Source organism: Staurois parvus, unplaced genomic scaffold (assembly GCF_062004578.1).
Source record: "Staurois parvus isolate SC_StPar_1 unplaced genomic scaffold, SC_StPar_1.0 ptg000154l, whole genome shotgun sequence".
Classification (NCBI taxonomy): Eukaryota; Metazoa; Chordata; class Amphibia; order Anura; family Ranidae; genus Staurois; species Staurois parvus.
The window spans coordinates 10,723,616-10,742,113 of NW_028317950.1; the positions used below are offsets into that span (position 1 = coordinate 10,723,616).

At 40.8% G+C, this 18,498-nt stretch overlaps 1 protein-coding gene across 2 annotated transcripts in view; it reads right to left on the minus strand.

The window, feature by feature from the left end:
* The window catches only part of TRAF2 (TNF receptor associated factor 2), a 98,694-nt gene that overhangs the window by 47,685 nt on the left and 32,511 nt on the right, over positions 1-18,498 (minus strand). For both annotated transcript variants that reach the window (XM_089675038.1, XM_089675037.1), the window contains exons 3-5: positions 10,237-10,291; positions 3,380-3,582; positions 1,800-1,878 (exon numbers count right to left, since the gene is read on the minus strand). In XM_089675038.1, coding sequence (XP_089531164.1) covers positions 1,800-1,878; positions 3,380-3,570 — 270 coding nt within the window. In that variant the 5' untranslated portion in view covers positions 3,571-3,582; positions 10,237-10,291. The remainder of the gene's footprint in view (positions 1-1,799; positions 1,879-3,379; positions 3,583-10,236; positions 10,292-18,498) is intronic.

Below are 18,498 nucleotides of genomic sequence, written 5' to 3' on the forward strand. Positions count from 1 at the left end.
TGTTAGAATTGTGTTGATGTCCCAATATTTATGGACCTGACTGTATATCTAATGCCTTGGAAATTCTTTTGCACCCTTCCCTTGACTGATACCTGTTAACAATGAGATCCCTCTGACGCTTTGGAAGCTCTCTGTGAATCATAGCTTTTGCTGTAAGATGCGACTAAGAAAATGTTAGGAAACACCTACTAGAACAGCTGAACTTTATTTGGGGATAAGAGGCACTTTAAATGATAGCAGATGTGTACTGACACCTATGTAACATGATTTTGAATGTGATTGCTCCATTCTGAACACAGCTACATCCCCAGTTAGGGGGTGTGCACACTTATGTAAAACCGCTTTAATGAATGAGTATAAAAACCAAAAACCTACTCACATGCTATTCAGGATATCCTGATGAAGTCACGTGTTTGAAGTGACGTAGTGCGTAGATGCGCCAGTGGGAGGAGCTTACACGAACGTTCTGACGTCATATCCGGCGCGGGCGCCATCTTGGTGCTCCTAGTTCCTGAATGCAGTACACCCTTTGAGTGGTGTGAAGGCTCGTTTTTTATGAATAGCATGTGAGTAGGTTTTTGGTTTTTATACTCATTCATTAAAGCGGTTTTACACTATGCAAGTTCTCTTTTCCTTATTGATGACCGTGTGGGAGGGGTACCTTTGATACCACCAATGACCTGATATAGAAGTTAAGAGGAGGAGAGTCCCACCATTACTTCCTGAGGGATCTACCATCTGAAGGACCTATCCAAGATCCACTATATATCAAAAGGCTCATTGGTCCCTAAGGGCCTGGGCAGGAAGGTGAGGGGGCACTTCACCTATTTGAGGATTGGCACCTGCAGTTCACACCTGCATGTTATCTTATGCACAAGGACACTATTCACTGCATTATGCTTGAAGTCACTATGGAGTATGAATAAGTTGCTTGAGTGTATGCCATCACCAGTCCATCATTATATACAGGTGGTATGGTTGTTTGAGCTACCTATATATATGGTGGGGAATATATAACTATATGTCATTTGATACAATATATCTATTTTGGTTTGAGCGCCGCACTGTTTTATACTTTTATCTTTCCCCTGATGAAGACTGTTTGATAATCGAAACACATTGGGAACTTTGTGGTCAATACATTGAACTCTACTCAATATGCATTGATGCTTTAGATGTGCATTGTTGTGAAGGCGTTAATTTGCATGTATAGGAGACCAGAGCTTTTACCTAATTTTTAATTTGTACAATAAAATTTGATCTTTCACTCATACTTTTGGTTATTATCCTTTTGGCTGCAACAAAGTCCCAGGGGAGACATTTCTTCTTGTTTGATTTGTTAGGGATGGAGCAGCCTTGAACCCATGGGCAACTCGCCCTTTCTTCAATACTTGTAAGAAAGAACATTGTTTCAGATCACCATAGGCAATTGGATAACCATTCTACAATTTTTTTTTTTCTCTGCAGGAGCAAAGTATGCCAGCCTTTATGAACGTTTTTGCCTCTCCCTAGATCAATTGTGGATTTAGTTTTCTAATTTTTTTTATCCATCGGACATGTGCTTGTGTCTTGTTTTTTTTTAGCAAAGATGTAACTAGGAGAAACAATGAGAAAATCTCTCTCCGATTGTAATTGTCAAAATCTCATGTCTTACCCCGCTCCTTTAAGCAGAAGTGTGGGACAATGTCATGGAGACAAGGTAAAAACAGATGTCTCCATAAAGGGGTGATAGGTAGAAATAAAAACATGACAGAGATTCTAATCCTTCACACACCGCTCACCACAGGCTTATGACTTACTGTGCTGCTTTCCAAAAAAGAGCTTCCTTCTTCGAAAAGGCCTTCCTGAATGCAAGCAGCACACTTCTGAGGACCGGAGCTGAGTGAGACACAAAAGCAGACCGTGAACACTGTTTCCCTTCACTGCTCTACTATGCCACAGAAAGCTCAATAGCCAGGAACAAAGAATTTATTAACCTTCGCCATTATGTCTGTTTTGCTTACAGTATATGAAAATCCTGACAACAAACGCCTTATTTTTTCCCTTTTGGTTTATTAACTATACCATTGAAAGTGTTCTATCAGTTTATTGAGGGTTAAAAAGAAAAACACTTTATGATCCTGTCAGAGACCTTGTGAGCCAATAACATCTCGTATTCTTCCTGTGCTGCACTCTTACCAGTTACATTGTTCCCAGTTATTTCTGAAAACTACATATCCCCCACTCCCTTCACTCTATGTTATGCATACTGGGGGGGGTACTTTAGTCCTGTCCTATAGTGAGAACGCTGCTCCTTGATAGAGAACAGTACAGTGAGTGAGTGTAGTCATCCTGGGACAGAAAGTGTGGTACTGGCAGAATCACCAAGCAACAAATAAAGAAAATAATACTAGTGCAGCTTACACATCCAAGGACTGGTAAACTGCAATAGGTTATATTTTTTAAATAACAGGTAACAAAATCACCCATTTACTTAGAATGTTGATATTTTCCAGGGACTCTGGTGCTTAGGCCTATGTTAAAATAACTATAAAATAATTTCAGACTGTATTTTTATTTTATTCTGCAATATGGGAATAAACTTAAACTTTCCGATGTGGTGAAATCTGGAAAACTGTGAGATACTGCAGCTTCCAAGAGTTGTAAGAAACATAGGATGATACATTCCAATATCACCCATCAGAGAAATGTCTGTTTTGGGGGCTGAAAAGCCTTACAGTACTAAGCCTCCGTTCCCGACAGCAAATACTTATCTTCATTTCACTCCTCCACAGCTCCATTCAGCCATCAGCAAAAAGAAAAAAAAAAAGTCAGTGTAAGCTCTGACTCACTCTGACTTGAGAGCGAAGGACTTTCTCCCCACCTCTATGAGGCAGTGATGAGCAAATCACCAGCACTTTCACATGGAGTGAGTTCAATGGGTATATACCAGGTACATTATTCACTCCCTTCACCTGAAAAGACCTGTGTAAGGAGTGAAGGAAAGGTAGGTGCTGCTTGGTCAAGGAAGGTTGCCGAGCTGCCTGCTCTGTGTCAATGAGGGCAGCTGGGTAGCAAGCCCGTACGGGTGCTCCCATGGAAAGCGGCTTCCTATGGGTCACTCGCCGAAGAGGAGGAGCCTGGAGCACCAGTGGGGGACAGCAGGTAAATATGTTTATTTTAACTAATAAAAAAAGAAAAAGGAATCTTTACTGTTGCTTTAAGAGAAGACACTTTCTAGAAATTACTGATTATCTAACCCTCTAACCAGCTTTAAGTTTAAGCTCTTCGCATTAGTCAAAAACGAATTCTTATGGCAATTGGTGACTTCTGCACTACTAAATATGTCCAAATGCCCCCCCCTACCCCTTCCATTTTACCAGAATTCTCTGCTATTCACCTCACTATCTTCCTCAGACAATGCGAGCAGTAGCGGTGTCCACACTGAGCCTGAAACGGCCTCCTAAGGATATTCTTGCACTCTGAGCACAGGTATTTTACTTCAAGCTTGGTCCCGAGGATCTCCTTCTTGAAGCCAGGCTGGTTGAGTTCTAGAGATCCCGGTGGAGAATGAATGGATGCAGCAGCCATGTGAACAAAGCACTGGAAAAACAAAGCAAAAAAGAAAGGAAGTTAGTCATTGAACTGACACTATCATCTCACACCTTCCTGTTTCCTGGATGACTGATATTTTAGAAACCAGCAGATATAGGTTGATTTTGCAGGTTGCACAGACTCTATGATCCCTGTGGAAATCTATTGCTGAAATCTCTGCATACTTGTATTATTATTACAAGATTTAAATAGCACCAACAGTTTGCGCAGTGCTTCACAACGTGAGGGCAAATAGTACAGTTACAATACAACTGAGTACAGGAAGAATCAGAGGGCCTTGCTCGTTACAGCTTACAATCTAAAAGGGGAGGGTCAAGAGATACAAAAAGGTAATTACTGGGGGGGATGAGCTGATGGAGAAAATACATTATTATTATTATATAGGATTTATATAGCGCCAACAGTTTGAGCAGCGCTCTACAAAATGAAGATAGACATTACAGTTACAATACAATTTGGTACAAAAGAAAACAGAGGGCCCTGCTTGTTAGAGTTTACAATCTAGGAGAATACATGTATAGTTTTTACATGGGGGCACAATAGGCTTCTCTAAGAGAAAAGTTTTTAGGGACCACCTAAAAGTGGACAGAGTAGGAGATAGGGTATTTCATAGGATGGGAGAGGCTCGGGAGAAGTCCTGCAGGCGAGCACGGGAGGAAGTGACAAAGGAAATAGAGACTATTTTGAGACTAGATTAGTGATGTAGCTGGGGGCCTGGTTGTGGATGGTTTTGTAAGAAGTTGTTAGTATTTTGAATTTAATTTGTTGGGTGAGTGGCAGCCAGTGCCGGGATTGGCAGAGAGGGGTGGCAGACACTGAATGGTTGGTAAGGTGGTTGAGCCTGGCAACAGCATTCATGATGGACTGGAGGGGGGATAGCCTATGTAAAGGTAAGCCAATGAGGAGAGAGTTGCAGTAGTCAAGGCTCTAAGACAACCTGGGAGTGAATTAGGGGCTCTGTGGTGTCATTGGTTAGGAGGTAAAGACAGCAAGCTTTGGAAAGTGATTGGATGTCGGGCCAAAAGGAGAGTTCATATTCCAGGATTACACCTAGCACCCTGGTATGCATGGCGGGTGGATGGCTGATCATGACAAGTCAGGGCAATGAGCACGTGGGGGCAAAAAGATTAACAGCTTGGTTTTAGATAGATTAAGTTTGAGGAAGTGGTGCGACATCCAGACTGATGTGTCTGTCAGTAAATTAGTGATGTGTGAGGAAACTGATGTTGTGAGCTGAGGGGTAGAGAGATAGATTTGGGTGTCATCAGCATAGAAAGGATATTGAAAGCCACAGGAGGCTATCAACTGACCCAGGGAGGAGGGTAGATCAAGAATAGGAGAGGTCCTATAAAAAGGAAAGGGATTCTCATATAGCAACCTTTGGTGAAGGAAATTATGGGGGGGTTGACCCTACCTCACTAATAGCACACCATTTCTGAGAAGCAAATCACAACAACTCACAATAATGGTTCACTGTAGTTGAGGAAATCAAATGTCCATCAAAAAGGTGTGGACCTGGCTAGGTTGATATTCCAGAGGGAAGGATATTGGATTTATAAACTAGACAAGTTATACCCAAATGGTATGAATGAAGAATGAGACCTTCAAGTGTTTCTTTGATTTGGGATGGCTCCAATTTAAGTTGGCCATACACTGTACAATCAGGTTGTGCAGTCTCCTTTAGATATATCGGTTACAGCATAGTGCACTAGTTTGCCTGATGATTTGCTAATTGACAGACTTGGATAGGTCAATCTACATAATGCACATTCTGTATGAACCTGTGGAGGATTGTGTAGTCTGACTGTATACAGTATGGCCAACCAAGTGTGTGTGTGTATATACCGAGCCATGGGGATAAAAAAAGAACTATCAAAAGTCCTGCGTAACAAGGTAATGGAACTTTATAAAGATGGAAAAGGACATATCAAGATGTCCAAAGCCTTGAATATGCCAATCAGTACTGTTAAATCACTTATTAAGAAGTGGAAAGTTTGGGGATCTCTTGATACCAAGCCAAGGTCAGGTAGACAAAGAAAGATTGCAACCATAACTGACAGAAGAATTGCCCGGGAAGTCTAAGGGAAGCCATTTTGACTTTACCAGTCAATGTTTAAGTGCTTTTACTTCTTTTTAATGTGAGCGTTCTACTTTTTTTAATAAAGGGGTAGTTTGAATGGTACACACTATGTGGAGCTTTTTGCTTTCATCTTTGATATGTTAGCACCAGGATGGATACGTGATTGAGGAATTTCCCTGAAGCATCTTCTGTGAGGAATATGGTTCCCTTTGCTTTCTGATGACTCCATTTATGAATTAGCGCATCCCACTTAATTAAATTTTTTTTTTTTATTACACACACACACACACACACACACACACACACACACACACTTGGCCAAACTGCATTCAGATTTTGTAATTCTGCCACTGGTATCCTGCCATCAGCAGCTGTAAAATTTCAAAAGCTCAGCAGGGGGGATTTGTCCATCTGCACTGTATACCATGGATGGAGGAGTCTTTTAGATTTTTATTTTTTTGGTTCAGCCTCCAATCTAATAGGGCATGGCCAGGTTTAGGGTTTACATTCACTGAAATCTAGTGGTAGTCTCACTGGGGTCTGCATTGAAATGCACATGCTGTGCAATCTTCTCTCTAGTAAGAATCTACCATTCCAGTCTGAAAATTTTTTTTCCACAATTCTCTGCATTTACAATAATGGATGTACAGAACAGAAAACACTTAAAAACTGCATCAAAAATGGACTTTAACCCCTTCCCGCCGACGTCACACAAATATGCGGCCTCACGGAACTGGGTTTTTTTCTGTGGGGCCGCATATTTGCGTACCTGTCTTTGTGCTGGGAGCGTGCTGCTCGGCGCGCTCCCAGCAATGAGACCGCGGTGTCACTGAAAGCACCGGGTCCCGTTCGAACGATCGGGACCCGGGACTCCCGGTCCCGGGTCATATGATCGCTGTGATAGCCTCTGATTGCATATCACAGTGATCAGTCACTGTGCAGCCTGGCCCCCTTGTTTCTCTCTCTCTCTATAATCCACCTGGATGTACAAAGTAGTTGTGATATGTACGGTTTTACTATCACATGTCAACGTTGCAGAATTGTGCTTAGGCATTTAGATTTGTTTTACCCTTAGGCGTGAAGGGGTTAAAGATGAACAATACAATAATTAGGAACGTATGTGCTATGTGAAATTAAACTATAATTTGCCTTTGATTGACTGATAACATAAAACAGAAAGTGGTGACTTACACAGAAATAGCAATAATACAAACGTGAAACTATCAGAAAAAATAAAAATAATTACCTCTGAACACCAATTTGATGTTCTGCTAAAAGATGCTACATTTTAAATTCAGTGATTGATTGATAACATAAAACAGAAAGTGGGGACTTACACAGAAATAGCAATATTACAAACGTGAAACTATCAGAAAAAAAAATAATAATAAAAAGAATTACCTCTGAACACCAATTTGAAGTTCTACTAAAAGATGCTACATTTTAAATTCAGTGCCTTTACTTGTAAACTCGAAAATGCAGAGTCACATATGACTCAGCTAGTAAGAAAAAGCATTCATGTGATCATCACAGGACAAGATCACAAGTAATCATCCAGTCATCCGTACCTTGCACAGTGAGTGTGGTGAACCTTCTAGATTCAGGAGTTTTGGTGCACGTTCAGAAAGTGCAACAAACCCAACCCTAAAGCTAAGCACAGCAATCCCACATAGGAAAGATGTAGGTACACTGTACTGCACCCAAGGTGTGGGAAAAAATCACAGTGCATCAGTGTGAAAGCAGCCCTATACGATTATGCCCAGTGCCAGGGTTAATGTTTGGGTCAAGGTCAGGGTCATGGTCAGTATTTTTTTTTGTCAGGATTTTTTTTTGTTCAAATTAGTATCAGTGTCATAGTTTAAAGACCTTAACCAGAAAAGCTAATGGGGCTTTAAAAAGGTACCACACCATAACAATAGAAGTATAGTAGAAATGTATAGACAATAGATCAAATTGAACACCTATTATTAGGTTAAAAAAACACCTATTAGGTGGAAAAAGTTGATAAGGCATAAACATTGAAAAACATAAAATTACAAATCAAAAAAAAAAAACCAAAAAAAAAACCGCTTGCAGTAATCTGTGGCTGACATCCTAGACGCACTGGCATCACAGGTGTCAGCCGCAATGAACAGCAACCACTACATAAGAACAAAAAACTAAACTATAGAAATAATATATGATACATGGTTGACAGTGAAGACAGAGTATAATGATGTTGAAAAAACACCTAAATAGACAATGTCATAGCTGTTGAAAAACAAGTGATTGTTATCCACTTGAAACCATGAGGTGTTTTGTTTGTGAATTCCAACACGTTTCGTGGGATGCAGCCCACTTCTTCAGGGAACAAAACAAATTCCTACAATAAACCAAAACAAAACCAAAAACATATGCTCAAGAAGTAATCATACATAAATTGTACAAAGCACAACAAAACTAAATAAACACAAAAACAGCAATTACTGGCTGATAAAACCAGCACATTCTTAGATAGCTCCTGCTAGATAAAAATCAGTATCTGGACGAACAAGGAGGGGCCTCCAACAACCATAAGAAGTGATCGATTAAGAAAGAGTCCAAATACATTTGAAGACTTGCAGAAGACACTGTCATTCTAGGAGATCACAAAATACACTTGACCAAGAAAATAAAAAATAGTCACCCCCCATAAGTAGTACCAAGTACAGCCCTACTACCCAAAATTGGTCAAAAAGAGGAAAAAAGGGGTGGGGGTGGGGGATGAGGGAGAGAAGAAAATTGTAGAGAAAAAGTATTGATGAGATCCCCCAAATTGTAAATAACTACTTTGAGTAAAAGACCACGTACAAGATTTAAAGGTGTACAAGTCATAATCCATCCAGATACATACCATTCAAAAAAAAAAAAAAAACCTAATGGGCAGGTACTAACAGTCATCAGGTATAGTCAGGCACAGATTGCTTTCCAAAGGTTGGGAAAGAAAGTCTTGTCGAGAGAGGGGGAAAAATAAACCTCAGACCCTCTTTCCTCCTGAATTAGGAAAAGCCTCCAAGATTTAAATAGCGGTCAATAGGCGCCAAAATGTGCAGTGACGACAGTGGTGCATGGAAATGACGTCATGACGTACAATGTCACTACATCACTCTAAGCGACGTAAGACGTCTGAAAACGCTGTGGCCATATTAAAGAAATCAAAAAAGTAGTATACGACCATAAACAAAAACAAAAATCAAAGAAAGGAGGCAAATCACAATAAACAAGGGCTAGGACATGACCCCATAAGTAGAGCAACCCATTGTCAATGAAGGAAATCACCCTTTATAGAGCCTGGCCAAAACAAATTTTTTATAAAAATAACAGTTCCAAAGTAATCATGAATCTGAACCGCAGTTTATATATATTGAATATACGGACATGCCCTAGAAAGAGTCCCCTTGGATCCAAGAGGTGGTGATTGGGACCTCCGCATACTCCAAAGAGAGGCCCACTGGATACATAATTTGGCAGCTACCCAGTCTCCAGGTGTGAATGATTCCCTCAGTTTCAAACCTTTTCTGCCATCATTTTTGGTTGTTTCAGCCATCGTACAGCCTCTCCCCTCTTTTTGTTTTGGCTCCTGATGCTGCTTGAGAGCTGTGTGAAGAGGAAGAGAGGGGAGAAGAGATGCAGCCGTGCACAGCGCTGATCTATTCTCCCCTCTCATCCCCTTCACACAGGGAAAGGGGGGGGGGGCTGTTCAGGGAAATAGAAAGCATTCTTTACCGTAATGCAAGGAATGCATTAGGGTAAAAAAACGAAACCAAAAAACATTTTTAGCTTTAGTATCACTTTAACAGCTTCCAGTTCGCCCTATAGCAGATATACTACTACAGGGCAGCATGGGTGCGCAAAATCACATATATATACTGTGTTTCCGGGTAGGGGGCGCGCGTGCCCTACCCGCGCTGCGATTCTTGAGCAGCTGTCAATTACCGAGCCACGATTACTCGCCGGCGCCCGGTGATTTTAGAGCATCACCAATGGGAAGGGGGGGGGGAGAACAGCCATGCAAAGCAGTGTGCTTACAGTGAAGCACTAACAAACATCCCCTAGTAAAACAGCACACAGCCAACCCAGGTCAATAATCACACCATAGATAAGTTAAAAACAATTAGAGCCACCACAAATTGTATAACTTATTTGCCATACACAGATAATTTGTTCATATACAATAAACTCCAACGCGTTTCAACTCGTATAGTGTCTTCATCAGGGGGTGGAGCACAAGGTGGACAGAAAATGGAAGGAGGACAAGATATTGAATGCCTTTGAGGCAAAGGCTCACTTGTTGGAGGGAGGGGGATATTTTGCAGCACCCCTCTCCTCCTTCCTCAGTCTGCTCTGCACTGTAATAAACATGTTGCCAGAAGCATGAAAGATCTGTTGCCTTAAAAAAGACTGAGCCCACATATCTGACTAACCTGCAACTTTATTACGCAGGCTAGAAAGAGAGTTCTGATGGCTGTAGCTATGCCTAATTAATCCTCAAAGGTCTCCCCAGCCACATATGTGGAGAAAAAAAGCAACTGAAATGTACTTACTCACAACCAGATGTCCTCTGCGGCTCCTCAACAGACAAGACAAATTTCTTCACACCTGCAGCACAGAACAAAGATAGATTGGACGCACAGTGTGACACTATTCATTAAAATAAAAGCAAAAGCAAAATCAGAATCTGCTATGAGGTGTGCTTTCTCTTTCTAGTTGAATATCATCAAGATAAAACGAGTTAAGTTTAACCACTAAAAGTCCGAACACTTTTACCCCCTTACTGCCCAGGCCAATTTTCAGCTTTCAGCGCTATCACACTTGGATGACAATTACGCGGTCATGCAACACTGTACCCATATGAATTTTTTAGCATTTTTTAAGACAGATAAAGCTTTATTTTGGTGGTATTTATTCACCATTGGGATTTTTATTTTTTTTGCTATATAAATGAAAAAGTCCAAAAATGTTGAAAAAAAGTGTTTTTGTAAAATTTTGCAAATAAATAATCTTTCTTCATAAATCTTGGCCAAAATTTATTCAGTTATCTTTTTAGTAAAAAAAAAAAAAAAACAACCCCAAATTAATTTATAATCAAACATACATTTAAAACATTTTTTTACATTTTTCAATTTATGTTTCTTTTTTTTTTTTTTTTTTTTTTTTACATATTGTCACCCTAGCAGTACAGTGTCTACTGTACTACTTGTGGGGGGGTGATTTTTTTTTTTTTTTTACACTGATTGCTTTTACACCTATAATGGCTGTAAAAGCAATAATTTCTCCTTCTCTCTGGCTGCATTCCAGCCACTGAGAAATAATGTGAGAGCTGTAATTAGTCACAGCTTATCACATGGTACAAGGCTGTTGTGAATGGCTTTGTACCATGTGACCTCTGTGATCATTCGCAGAATTCACAAGTGGTAAACAATGATGTCAGGAAGTTATATCTTGTTTACTACTGTTCATGAGATCACTGATTGGCCAATCACTGATCACATGAATCGGGACCGCACACTGCGGTCCCGTACAGCGGCGGTGCGATCGATGGGTTTAGTTCCACTTTATGATTTACTGCTGCTCAGGGGCTCTGGGCATTAGCAAAATGGTAACCTCCAGCAAGAAGAAATAAGAACAAAGCTGCAGGAAACTTATAGCACACAATCATTTTAGTGGCATAATTATTAATAAGGAATGAATGGTCCTTGCTAAAGACCATTATTTTTTAATGGATAAAGTTCTGCTTTAAGGATATTATGCCATGTGGTTGTTTTTTCCTTCAATTACCTGAGCTTTGGTGGAATACAACCGAGAAGGTCACACCTAGGAGATGTGTGAATTTACTCCAATCCAGAAAAACCCAGCTTTAATATCTAATATATAATAATATATGTTTGTTTAGGTCATATACAGTGAGGAAAATATTTATTTGATCCCCTGCAGATTTTGTAAGTTTGCCCACTTACAAAGAAATGCAGGGTCTATAATTTTTATCATAGGTGTATTTTAAATAATAGAGACAGAATATTAACCAAAAATCCTGAAAAAACACACGATACAAATGTTATAAATGGAGTTGCAGTTCAATGAGTAAAATAAAATAAATATTTGATCCCCTACCAACCAACAATAGATCTGGCTCTCACAGATTGGCTATGTACTCATATGGTACATAGATTAGTCCTGTCAATTTAAGAAGGTGCTCCTAATGACAGCTCGTTATGTGTATAAAAGACACGTGTCCACACCATCTCTTTCCTGGGCTCCACCATGGGCAAGATCAAAGAGCTGTCAAAAGGATGTCAGGGCAAGATTGTAGACCTACACAAGGCTGGAATGGGCTACAAAACCATCAGCAAGATGCTTGGTGAGAAGAAGACAACTGTTGGAGCGATTATTCGCAAATGGAAGAAATACAAAATAACCATCAATCGCCCTCGGTCTGGAGCTCCATGCAAGATTTCACCTCATGGGGTAAGGATGATCATGAGAAAAGTGAGGGATCAGTCCAGAATTGCACAGGAGGAGCTTGTGAATGAGCTCAAGGCAGTTGGGTCTACAGTCACCAAACAAACCATTGGTAACGCAATACGCCGCCATGGGTTGAAATCCTGCAGCGCCCGCAAGGTCTCCCTCCTCAAGAAGGCACATTTACAGGCCCTTCAGAATACTGAAGATGGGTCGTGGATGAGTCTTCCAGCATGACAATGACCCAAAACAAACCACCAAGAAAACAAAGGAGTGGCTTGAGAAGAAGCACATTAAGGTTGTCAAGCGACAGCCAAGAAACAGATTTAGAGAATATCTGTAAAGAAGAGTGGACCAAAATTCCCTCCCGAGATGTGTGCAAACCTGGTAACCAGCTAAAAGAAAGGTCTTACCTCTGTGCTGCCAGTAAGGGTTTCTTCACCAAGTACCAAGTCATGTTTTGCTTGGGGATCAAATATTTATTTTACTCGCTGAACTGCAACTCAATTTATAACATTTGTATAGTGTTTTTTCTGGACTTTTGGTTGATATTGTCTATCATTTAAAATACATATTTCTTTTTAAGTGGGCAAACTTAATCTGCAGGGGATCAAATAATGATTTTCCCCACTGTATACATGATGAGTCTGTGTCCAAAGGAGTGGAGCTGTAAAAGGGTGTTCTCTGCACTTGATCTGGAGTGTATTTACATTATAAAAAGGAAAAAAAAAATAAAAAGGGTGCACCAATTTTGAAACAATAAGTGGATGTTTTTAACAAACAGGATTAATGCCCTAGGAACACTGTGTGGACCCTTTGCATCATAGATGTACACATCACATGGTTGGATTAAGGAGTACTTCATATTTCACATTTATTATTTATATTTTGCATGGCTATTGGTATGGGTATTGTTTTTATAAATGTTTCACAATTTAAATATTTTATTTAGGTTGCTGAACATAGTTAGCACTGCACTTACATAGCAAAGGTGTGTACAGTTGCTTGGTGAGGATTTATAGCATACAATGTAATAAGAGATCAACAAGATTACACTGTAAGTCATTAATGAGCTACTATAATATGTGTAATAAAATATCACAATCAGCAGGAGAACTATCTATTGGGACTGCATAAGGGACGAGAGAAGAAATCAGTTGGATTGATCAAGTGTAGCCGACAAAGCTGTCCATACAGTCCACAGTATCGAACTTCTGTGGACATCCCTTTTAATACTGTATGTTAGCTTGTAGAGCGGAAGAGTCGGTAAGACTGGGTTCTTCCAAAGGAGCAATATCTTTTTTTTTTTTAGCATAGAATATAAGGGGATGGATAAGGGTTTTTTGGCTGTTCCCAGCTTGGCTCCCTCAAAAGGCCTCTAAAAAACATCTGAAAGGATTGCAAACATTAGGCAAGGAAAACGTCTCACAGATAACAGTGGTCATCTCCGACCAGATGGGTCTAATGAAAACATATATGACCAAATCACATGAATAAAAGCCAACGTCTAACAAAGAGAGGTGTCTGCCCACCCCATGCAAAATAATCTGAGGGGTAGAATAAATTCTATGCAAGTACTAAAAGAGGAACTTCACTCTCTCAACCAACATCAACTATTCTGAATCCTTATGCTGATAGCATTAGTAAATACATAAGCTATGTACCCGTTTTAAAGTGTTTTTTTTTACATTTCTTGTGTCAATTCCTAGTTTCCATGCCTAGGCAAAAGATGTCATACGTCCCAGGAGGGGTTTTCTCAGCCTCTGCCTCGCCCTGCCCGGTGCTGACATCATGGGTTTCCATGATAACGATGACCAATGCAGAAATGACTTTGAGCGCATGCGTGAGTAGTAAACTTGCATGGCACATGCGCAGGTGACATGCGTTGCCATGACACGGTCAGCTGCTGCACCAATACGACCACTGTAGGTGTGTCCTCATTGTAGCTCACTTGACAATAGGAGAGACACCTCCACATCTCTAGGCAACAGCTTTTAGCTTCGGTCAGGGACATATATGCTGCCGATCGTTGTTTCCATAATACAGCGCTGCTTTCAGCTGACATTTTATTACAAATACGGGGAATACTAGGATACACATATGACCACAATGTTTATATACCCAGGAATGCTGTTTATGCACATCTGATTATTGTTTTAAAGTTTATTTATTTTCGCAGTTAATAAGGTTTCAGTTAACAGCGAATTGAATGCATTTTTGGAGGGAACATGACATCATGGGGCAGGGCCGGGCACATTTTACTTCAGTCTGATTGGTGGATGGTTTTCTTAAAATGGTTTTCCAGTTTCTGTTACGATTTGTCTCAGGCCTGATGAAGGGGTCCTGCAAGACTCTGAAACATTGCCTTGCTGTAACTATGTGATCGTCCATTAAAACTTTTGGGCCCACATTGGTGATCCTCAGTGTGCTGAGACATTCTCCCCTTCTCAGCGAAGCACACCCTTCTGGCTATCTGCCTGAGCTAAGAGCAGAAGAATTCCAGGAAGCAATTACTACATAAATAATCTGCCCTTACTCAAGATGGCCACTTCCATAAATGCTAGGGGGTGTTTTCTAAGCGATTTCTAAGCAAAATGAAGCATGGAAATATGGATGGATGGGGGAATTTGCTTTGAATATTAAAAATGAATTAAATAGCACTTTTGGTTTGTGGTGCTCAGATACAGTGTAGTTCCAGTTTAAAATGGAATAATCATTAGAGGAGATCATTGCAGCCAATTAAGAGCTATGGGTGTTGTCACACAGTTCATCACTAAACTCAGATGATCTTGTTCAGGGTTCATGTAATTGCGAATCGTGACATAGGAGGGCATTAGGAGATAAGGTTAAGAAGGATTTGGTTTTGGCAAACACAATTATATATCACAGCTTCAATATACAGGATCCTCCTGCTTCTGAAGGCCTCTTTCAGAAATGTATTCACAGCCTTGTAGGGCCACATATGGACCAATTTAGTAGCCACTGCTGCGTTGTTTACATTGGGAACAAACCGCCAATGCATATAAATCAGTTGGGAGGTCATATAGTAAGTCTGAAAGTGTGGCCAATCTGCCACTTTGTGTGGGAAACTGGACAGTTTTCAAGGAGATTCTGAGAGGCCTTGGACCTCAAAAAGAGGACATTTTTGTTGGCAATAGTTGCATTCGATAGTATATGAAGAAAAAGTGGCAGGAAAATAATTTTGAATAGGTTGAGCTTTTCTATGAGATTTAAAAAGGTAAATCAGACGAGGGAATACAGTCATGGAGTTTTTAAATTGTTGAAAGGTTGTTCCTGACATGGTTTCAAAGGATATTAATGTGGAGCTCCACCCAAAAGTGGAAGCTCTGCTTGTTTGCCTCCTCCCGCCCCTCCACTGCCATATTTGGCACCTTTTGGGGGGAAGCGGGTACCTGGTTCTGACAGGTACCTGCTACCACTTCTGCCTCAGTTCACCGCAGCGAAGTGAGCCAGATGTTTGGCCCCCTCCTGCCTCCCGCAGTCTCCTAGGAGCCTTCACAGGTACCAGAAGATTGCCGGACCAATTACAATGAGCAGCACGACTCGTGCATGCGCAGTGGGCACCCGGGTGTGAAGCTGCAAGCGGTCACAGACTGGTGCCCACAGTTGAGTCGCCAGCGCCATGGGTAGGAGAGAAGGGATGGCACGGGTGAGCACATCGCTGGACCCCGGGACAGGAAAGTGTGTTTTTATTAAAAAAGTCAGCAGTTTTTGCAGTTCAATTTGTGCCAATTAAAGCAAATCGCACCGCAAAGTATCGGTATTGGTGAGTACTTGACTGAAAGTATTGGCACTCATACTCGCTCATGAAAAAAAAAACAAAAAAAAACAGTACCGGTGCATCCCTAGTCCTTAACCACTTGAGCTCCTGAGGATTTACCCCCCTTAATGACCAGGCCTCTTTTTGCTACTCGGCGCTGCACTAATTCAACTGATAATTGCGTGGTCATGCAATGCTGCACCCAAACAAAATTTACGTCCTTTTTTTCACACAAATAGAGCTTTCTTTCTGTGTAATTTGATCACCTGTGCGCTTTTTATTTTTCACGCTATAAACAAAAAAAGGCCAAAAATTTTGAAGAAAAACAATATTTTTTATTTTCAGCTATAAAAAATATATAGTAAACTCAAAGTTGGTTATAAATTTAGGCCAAAATGTATTCTGCTACATGTTTTTGGTAAAAAAAATTCCAATAAGTGTATATTGATTGCTTTGTGTGGAAGTTATAGCGTCTACAAACTATGGTATAAATACTGCAATTTACGCCATTATTCTGCTATACATCGCTGTGCTAGTTTAACAGACAATTGCGCGGTCATGCAATATGGTACATAAATTAAATTTACATCCTTTTTTTCCCCACAAATTGAGCTTTCTTTCGGTGGTATTTGATCGCCTGTGCGGTTTTTATTTTTTGTGCTATAAAAAAAAAAGGCTGACAATTTTGAGGAAAAAAAAACAATATTTTGGACTTTTTGCTATAAAACATGTCCAGTAAAAAATGCAAAAATCAAATTTAGTCATAAATTTCTGCCAAAATGCATTCTGCAACATGTCTTTGCTAAAAAAAAAAACCCAATACGTGTAAATTAATTGGTTTACGTGAAAGTTATAGCGTTTACAAATGGCGGGAAAGATACTGGGATTTTTATGTTTTTTTTTATATATTAATGGCGGCGATCAGCGAATTATGGCGGCGATCAGGGACTTATGGCAGCAACCAGCGACTTATGGCGGGACTGCGGGACTGTGGTGGACATTCTGACATTGCGGGGTACTGACTTGGGGTCACTGACATCCCCAAAAACACTAATACAGTGATCAGTGCAAAAAAAAAAAAAAACTGACACTGTACTAATGGCAATGGGGAGGAAGGGGTTAACTTTATTTTGCAGGGAAGGGTTATAGGAGTGAGGGGAGTGTTTTACTAGGGGGCGGGGGTGTGTACTGGGCGGGACAAGGCTGATCGAGAAAGTGAAACTATTCTCTCTCGATCAGCTCATCCTCGAGCTGACAGGGAAGTGACAGACAGCACAGCTACTGCAGCTGTGCTCTCTGTCACCGTTTACCGCCGATCGCCGGGACATAGCCGCTAACAAGCGGCTGTGACCCGGCAACTGACATCTGCGGCGGTGATCCACAGGACAAATAGGGTGGCAGCGCGCCTCGCGCGCGCCCCCTATTTGTTTACAAAACACACGTTTTAAAACGTGGTTTTGCCTGTGAGTGCCTCCCTGCCACCGTATATGTACAGTGGCTGGGCGGCATGCGGTTAACCGCTTCCCAACCACCCTATAGCAGATATACTGCTACAAGGCAGCAGGAGTCACCAAAATCACGTATATATACACGTGGTTTTGTGTTTCCGGGTAGGGGGCATGAACGAGCCCTACCCGCGCTGCCATTCGCAGCCGTGGCTGTCAATCACAGCAATTACCGAACATCTCCAACGGGGAGGAGGACTGCTTTGTTTACCAACAGTCCTCCCCCCGTCAGCTCGGGCACACTGCTCAGGACGGCTGTGCATAGCACACCCATTCAGAGCAGTGTGATTACTGTGAAGCCCACACACACACCGCCCCCTATGTAAAACCACTCCCTGCACACAAATAACCCCTTTGATCACCCCTCGTGTTAACCCTTCCTGCCCAGTGCCAGTAGTACAGTGTCAGTGCTTTTTATTAGCACTGATCACTGTATTGGTGCCACTGGGGACATCAGTGAAACCAAGTCAGTTCCCCCCAGTGTCAGAATGCCCACCGCAGTCCCGTTCTAAGTCGCTGATCGCCGCCATTACTACAAAAATAAATAAAAAATCCCAATATCTATACCGCCATTTGTAAACACTAACTTTCACGTAAGCCAATTAATTTTCACTTTTTTTTTTTTTTTTTTTTTTAGCAAAAACATGTAGCAGAATACATTTTGTCCTAAAATTTATGACGAAATTTGATTTTTTAAATTTTTTTTACTGGACATGTTTAATAGCAAAAATGTGATTACCTGTAGCAAATCACAGCATGTCAACAGTAACTAAGTGGTCATGAATGTTAACATATTCATGACAGCTAAAACTATTGCTTAAAACAGTGAACTTCACTGTTATAAGCAATAATGGTAGTACAGGCAGTGTCACTATGACACCAAATTATTCAGGACGACAGAAAAAAAAAAAAGTAAAAAAATACCTCAGACTGTCTACTTTCCAAAAGAGGGGTCAATTGTGGGATATCTGTACTGTCCTGGCATTTTAGGGCCTTAAGAAAAGAGATAGGACATCAGTATTGATCAATTTTCAAATATATAGACCATATTTTGTAGACTT